We start from the raw sequence: 7,422 nt of genomic DNA, 5'->3' as shown, positions 1-7,422 counted from the left end.
CTCCACATTCACACATTTCAGGGCTATATGTTTAGTAATTTTTTTTTAAAAAAAATAGTGAAACGGCCTCGTATTGAACCCAGGTCTACCTTACAAGGTGGAGCTGGGTCCACGGCATAATTTGTCAATCCAACCACCCCGTCCTATAAATGCTATAACTCACCCGTTTCATTTAGATATGTGCAAATTTTTTGCAACTCAATACTGTTATTTTAAAGATTAAAGTATTTTAGCAGAAATTGTTCGTTCTTGGTTTTGAAGTGTTCTCCATTGGTTCGATTTTTACGGTATTTTAGGCCAAAAGTGCCAACTTGGGCAAAGGCAGTTTTTAGTATTTACTATCCATATTTTCACCCAAAAATGTTATGCAGTATCACCATTGATGACTGAACTTAATTGCACTGAAGGACATGCAATTTGTATGATTCTGGTATGGATTTTCAAAGATTCTTCTACCAGATATGTTCAATATACACACAATGGCAGCTCTCTAATATGTAGGATGTCTATAAACAAATATTATCATTATCCCTTCATTCCTTCAATTAGAAACTTCCTTAGAATTCATTTGCACCTGTATCGAAGTGTAGGAACTCTGTAACTAAATCAACAAGGTTGTTATTGATATGGAGTAACTGTGGTCATGCTACTGCAGGTAGTAACTTCATATATGGCCAAGAGTTTAACCATAATCAGTAGTTTGCATTACCTTTTTCTTTCTTCATTTGCAAATGTTTTTGTAAGATGAGACAAAGAGATAGCCTTAAAATAAATCATATATCAGGTAGTTGCTTAGGTATATTTAACACTTCAAGATTAACTGTAATGTGATTTTCTTGTGTGTATGAATGACACTTTGACTAAAAGCTTTATGGTCATCTATCTTCATTCAGGGTAGGCTACAGATGGATCACCAGGTTTCTTGCCCTTGGATGTTATGCTTTACTTCTTATGCCTGGTTTTGTTCAAGGTTGGGAAAATCTAGTGTTGCAAAAATTTATTCTCATTCGTTTGATTGCTTGACCTTAGCATTTATAATAATAATTCTAAATCTGGGTGTAGAATTTTGTGATAAGCTTTCTTTTGATATTTTTCTTATGCTTCTCAATGTATCAGACATAAGATTCTAGGAAATAATGCATACGGAATCTGTTTCTGTTGCAGTGGGATATTACTACTTTTCCAGGCAAGTCCGGAGAAGTATTGTCTATGGTGAGCAACCAAGAAATAGGTACCCTTCAATGACTGGCTTTAGATTTTCTTAGGAACTTATTTCCTTAATCTCATTAGTTGTTAAGCTTCTCTAATTTTAGGTAGTTATTCTCCTTTAAAATGATGACAATTTGTATTTTTAGTCTTTGTAGAACTCATGGCTTAAAAAGATCTTGTGTTGCAGGCTGGACCTTTACCTGCCTAAAAACAATGATGGCCCCAAGCCAATTGTAGCATTTGTAACAGGTGGAGCCTGGATCATTGGGTGTGTAATTGAACTGTTCCTTCTTGAATTCTGCTTCTTTTAACATCAACGTATTGAACTCTAAAAGCTGGAAGCTTGTGTACTTCCACACACGAGAAAACCAACAAGGCATCCTAATTGTTGTTCTTGTTTTCTGATAATTGTGGAAATGATTCGGTTTCTCTTTCTCATTAACAATGCAGAATTCTTTACTATAAACATCACTTAGTTTTGTAAAATGGACCCAAATAAGTAAATTTGTGCTGTTGTGTATTTAGTTGAAATTCTTTCCTGTTATCTGGTTTGCATGATCACTATGACACTTTTACTGACTAGTCCTATTTTTTCACAGTTACAAAGCTTGGGGTTCTCTTTTAGGACAACAGTTATCTGAAAGAGGCGTAATAGTGGCATGCATTGATTACAGGTCCGATCTTGATTGTGTTTAAGAATATATTTCTCTGTTTGTGAAAAGTGGATTAATGATCTCAGCTCTGAAGAGGAATGCCATTTACTCTGTTCAATGTTCATTAGTATATTTATCCTGCCACCACGACAAGGGCATTAGTGGGTGGGGTGTTCTGGGGAAAATTATTGCATGGACCAAAAATAAAAAGTACATTATTTTTGTACTGTAGGTACATTATTTGATAGTATATATCAAATAATGTACTTTCAGTACAAAAATAATGTACCCTAAAATAATGTACCTATAGTACAAAAATAATGTACCTTTAGTAAAAAAAATAATGTACTTTCTATTTTTGGTCCACAGGTCCATGCAATAATGATTGGTGTTCTGGTTGACAAAATGGCCTTAATATCTGAAAAGAAACAATTGATCCAATACTGTATAGTGACTATAGTCTGGTGTCTATCTTTGATGGGAACATAGTAGGCGAATACTGCTGTTTATTGTTTTGTGCTTCTCCTGACACTTCTAATAGCCAATCTTTTCAAGCAGTACACATTCATATATGATGAATACTAATTCTTTTCTAATAAGTAAATAACTGATTTAAGTGCTATGGGTCCATATATCATTAATAACCTATAATTCTATTATAACATCAGTGGTTGTATGCAGAAATTTCCCTCAGGCAACTATCGGTGATATGGTCAGAGATGCTTCCCTAGGTATCTCCTTCATGTGCAACAATGCGGCTGAATATGGAGGTGATCCTAACAGGTGGTTATGCCTTGGCGTTTTTTCATTTCAACAGATACCACTTTTGCTGAACATGCAACTTATAGCTTTGGTTTCTTGTAGAATATACTTAATGGGACAATCAGCTGGTGCACATATTGCTGCATGTGCTCTCGTGGAACAGGCGATCAAAGAGGCTGGCGAGGGACAGAACGTTTCATGGAGTGTCTCTCAAATAAAGGCGTATTTTGGGTTATCTGGAGGGTGAGTTAATTATCAGCAGGCTTATGGAAAGTCCTTGGTGCTTCTTTCCTTTGGTTCTCATTTATAAGAGTTAATTCCACCGAAAATCCCTTGTCTTTGGTGGCAATTTCAAATTTAGTCTCAGACTATGGTTTTTGTCATTTATAATTATGGAGTATAGAGTTCCTAGGAACCAACAAGCTTGCTGGAACTTTGACACTATTTTAATCATCTTCAGGTACAATTTGCTTAGCCTAGTTGATCACTTCCACAGCCGAGGTCTGTATCGCTCTCTTTTCTTAAGGTATATATCCTCTCGACTTCATTTCTTCACAGAGTCTTTGTCAACATGGCCGCTATATTTTTCACGTTTCCTGTTTAGATCACATATAACATTCTTATTCTCTCAATGCCTTTACAGCATAATGGAAGGGCAAGAATCTTTGGGAAAATACTCGCCAGAAGTAGTTGTGCAAGACCCAAATGTTAGAAATGCAGTTCCACTCCTTCCTCCTATTATCCTTTTCCATGGCACTGGAGACTATTCCATTCCTTGTGACTCCAGGTTAGAATCTTCTCTTAGATGAATAGCATGCACCATAGACTATTCTTTTTCTGCAAGCACTTTAATCTGAATTTTATTTAGAATTTTTGTCACTACTCAATTCTCTTTTAGTAAAAATCCAAGTTTTTCACCAGTTCCCACCATTGTTGAAATTGAGGGATTGAAAGACCTGGCGGGGGAGAATAACAACCACCCGCCAGTTAGGCGGAAGCAAAGTATGTGAGAAAACCAGAGAATATGAATATATTATAATGAAAGAGTACAATAGGTTGTTCTCTATGCCTCTATATAAACTAAACTAGATACCAAATCTATCCTAATAGGAATAGGAAACTAAGTTTCCATATGACTACCTACCTAAATCCTTAAAAACGGCCTAATACATCTATGTTCCATAACACCCATATTTGTTGAAATCCCTTCTTATCCTCCAGCCTCAGAAATGTTAAATATATATGTGGTTCTCGATAATGAATATGATGAAGTAATGTTAAATACATGCGTCTTTTATTGATTCCAGCAAGAAATTTGTGGATGTTCTGAATGATCTTGGTGGTAAAGCTGAATCAATCATGTATGAAGGGAAAACACATACAGATCTGTTTCTTCAGGTTTGTAATTGTTACAGATATCTTATGCTGTTTCTTTGGAAGACTGAGATGCAGTTATGGAATAACTCTCTTAAGAAAGAAATTATGAAATGGACAGTCCAAAAGGTGGCAAGGAGCCTTCCACCTGCACTGTTATTCACATAAAATGTTAACTACACTCTACAGACACATAATATGAAGTTAACATATCGTCTGCCTGTCGTTAACATATTACATGTACCTAGTTCACATATTATGTATCAGTAGTTAATATAATTATGTGTCTTCAGTTTATTTAAAGACACATAATTTATTAGTGAAGGTACATAATATGTTAACTGCATACACATAATTTTTGGACCAGGGTCCAAAATGCAAGGTGGACCTGGTCCATGGTATAAGAATTGCATTGTTGATGATATTTGGGTTGTGCACAATGTTAGGATCCAATGAGAGGTGGAACAGATGAGATGTTGGAGGAATTGATCAGTAGAATTCATTATGGCAACCCAGAAGCCTTTGCAGAAGCTGCGAATGCTCCCCGGAGAAAGCGCTTAGTGCCTGAATTCATGTTGAAGTTGGCTGGCAAAGTTAGCCCATTTTAGGCCACAAATAACTTCATTTTACACAGATTACTCGTCTTCACATATTATTGTACATACTGAAAACAGATGGATATATATTTTTTGCAGATAGTTTTATTCTAACTTCATTTGATTAATTTGTAACAGAATTGGTCAATTTGCAAGTAATCAATAGTTCAATACCACATTCATCTCATATTAACAGAGTTGATTTGAACAATGAATACACTTTTTTTTTATCATTTTGTAGCATTAAGATAAAGTATGTGTGTGTTGGTTAAGCTCAATAGGAAAGAATAGAAAGAGTTTGAGTTAGAGATTTTTATAGTGGTTCAGATTAATCCTACTCCACTCTTTCCCTTAGCACATGAGTTTTTACTAGTATCAACTCAATACAAGCTAAACTTATAACCTTTTAGGGTAGTTGCAAACCAAGTCAACTAGGTTACCTTATACTCTAAATGGTAATCCTTCGAATGACTTTCTTTATAAAGTCGACGATTCTTTAAAGTGTTTTAGCTCTTTGAAAATGGTTGAGTACTTTAACTTTTTGAAATGTCTTAACTTCACAACTTCTTCACGCTTCAAGAGAAGTTCTTTATATAAAGATGAAGACCTTAGAAATTTGAACATTTGAAATCTTCTAGTTGGCGCCTTTTAAAATGGTAGGTGTCCAAAAACTGTCCTCTCTCTCTCTCTCTCTCTCTCTCTCTCTCTCTCTCTCTCTCTCTCTCTCACATTTAATTTAATTTTTTGCAAATGTTAATAAGCACATTCACTAACATGTTCGCAAACGTTAACAAATATGTTTATAAACTGATACACTCTCATTTGTACCTATTTTACTTGTGTTTTTATGTAGGTTTTATAGTTAATTGTGTGATAAAATGTTGTATCCAATGCTTATTTCTTTTTTTTTATATTTAAAATGGTATAATGCTTGGTTTAGATGTTTTTGATGTGTTTAGAAGTGCATTAGAACCATTTGGGAGCAAAAGCCAATCCAAACGAGCCAAAGAGTTGAAATTCCCGCTACCATGGCGACACCTCGGTAATTGGACCATATCTCAGCGTAGGAATATCCAAATGAGGTGATTCTTGAACCATTGGAAAGAAGACTTCAAGGGCTACAACTCTTATGAAGACATCAAGGCTTGATTCAAAAGGGAAAAGGGTCAAAATCAGGACGCAAGTCGGAACTGCGTCACAGGAATTTTCGACGCGTCGAACTCAATTTTCGACGCGTCGAAAATCCCAAAAATGAGGCAGAATAGCCTCGTTTTGGTGCTGTAAACATTCGACGCGTCGAGTGTTGCATTCGACGCGTCGAATGTCGCAGATCTGCGATTCCCAACTTCTAAAAATTGTCATTTTTGCCCCTCTTTCTCCACTCACTATAAAAACATCATTTTCTCTTCAAACCCTACAAGTTGGCTGCTGGTTCTTGTCAGAAAAAGAGGAAAAAGAACAAGGAAAAGAAGCTTCATCATCTCCAAAAGCCAAAGAAGAAATCATCACAACTTTTGAAAAGGAGATCAAAGAAAAGAGCTTGGAGGCATCATTTGGGATAATATCTTCCTTTCTCTTTTCTATTTTGAACTTTATTGAATATTTGTTGGATCTATTTTAGCCATGTTAGGCTAAACTTTCTTTTGGGATTTTTGGGTATAAAAGTGTTTATGAACCTATGTGCCTAGTTCTTATTTTGTTTTAATGAAATATCTATTTGGGTTTATTGCTTGTGTTGCAATTGTGATTTATGTTATTGATACTTGTAATTAGATGCATATGATTGCTTGTACCCTTGCTAGATTTGTCTATGAATCAAAGAGCACCCGCAATTGCACTTGACTATTGTACCTCGAGAGAGGACAATTTGGTTAGGGGATATATTGTGAATAGCTCACGAGAGTGAGTATTCCAATTGTGAATAGCCCACGAGAGTGGGTATTCCATTTATTGCTTAGTTCCGATTTTAGATTGTGAGTAGCTCACGAGAGTGAGTATTCCAATTACCGTATTTTGGGTTTGAGTTACGAGAGTAACCTTTCCCTTTTAGATGGCAATTCTCCACACTTGTTTAACCCAAATAATTATTTCACTTTAGATTGGCACTAGGTGATTAAACACTTCAACTCCCAAAAATCCCGCTTTTACCTCTTTGAATACAAAAACCCGTTTGCCTTGTTTTAATTATCTTGTTTGCATATTCATAGATAACCATCCATTGTTGACGTAGGAATAGCTTCTTGCGAATATAATTAGTAACTAGTGCTTGATACCCCACTTCCCTGTGATTCGATAACCCCGGAATACTCCGGGTATTTGTATGTGGTTTTATGCTACGACCATAAACGTGTTTGTTAATATTAAAGAACACGTTCATAAACACTTAACAAAAGAACACAAGCAGAATTTTTCGAAAAGATTAACAAACAAAGACAGAGACAAATAATACCAAAAAAAAAAAAGAAAAAAAAAGACTATTCCAAAAATTTCCTCACAAAAAAATAATATTCCAAAAATCGCGTGTATTTCACGAGTTGACCTGCCACTTTCAAGCAATAAATAGTCATTTTGTCCTTCTAGAATTTGTCCTTCGACCCCCATTTGTGTTGGAATTTGCAGAAAGAAAATGGAAAAACGTCTCCGTATTATTGTTAACGACAAGAACGTGGAATATATAAGCGTGGGGAAATGAGTTAGCAGTTTCGCGGGCAAATTATACCGTGCACCACGGTGCACATAGCAATGTGCACCACGTATGTAAACAACGTCGTTTTGAACATTGTAAATTAACTGTCCGCTTTTTTGAAAATCACGTTTCCCGTTTCGGC

General features: G+C 35.6%; 1 protein-coding gene across 1 annotated transcript; it reads left to right on the top strand.

Annotated features, from left to right (window-relative positions):
• Nucleotides 1-626: 626 nt before the first annotated feature.
• LOC116004752 (probable isoprenylcysteine alpha-carbonyl methylesterase ICMEL1) lies at nucleotides 627-4,631 on the top strand. Its single transcript, XM_031244914.1, has 11 exons — nucleotides 627-631; nucleotides 894-970; nucleotides 1,165-1,231; nucleotides 1,397-1,477; nucleotides 1,809-1,883; nucleotides 2,544-2,645; nucleotides 2,727-2,867; nucleotides 3,085-3,150; nucleotides 3,268-3,411; nucleotides 3,932-4,022; nucleotides 4,445-4,631. The coding sequence occupies exons 1-11, from the start codon at nucleotides 627-629 to the stop codon at nucleotides 4,604-4,606; spliced, it is 1,011 nt and encodes a 336-aa protein (XP_031100774.1). The 3' UTR covers nucleotides 4,607-4,631.
• The last annotated feature ends 2,791 nt before the right edge of the window (nucleotides 4,632-7,422 follow it).

Source organism: Ipomoea triloba, chromosome 14 (genome assembly GCF_003576645.1).
Source record: "Ipomoea triloba cultivar NCNSP0323 chromosome 14, ASM357664v1".
Lineage (NCBI taxonomy): Eukaryota > Viridiplantae > Streptophyta > Magnoliopsida > Solanales > Convolvulaceae > Ipomoea > Ipomoea triloba.
The sequence above is the reverse complement of the archived record's forward strand: the minus strand, read 5'-3'. Positions and strand labels throughout refer to the sequence as shown.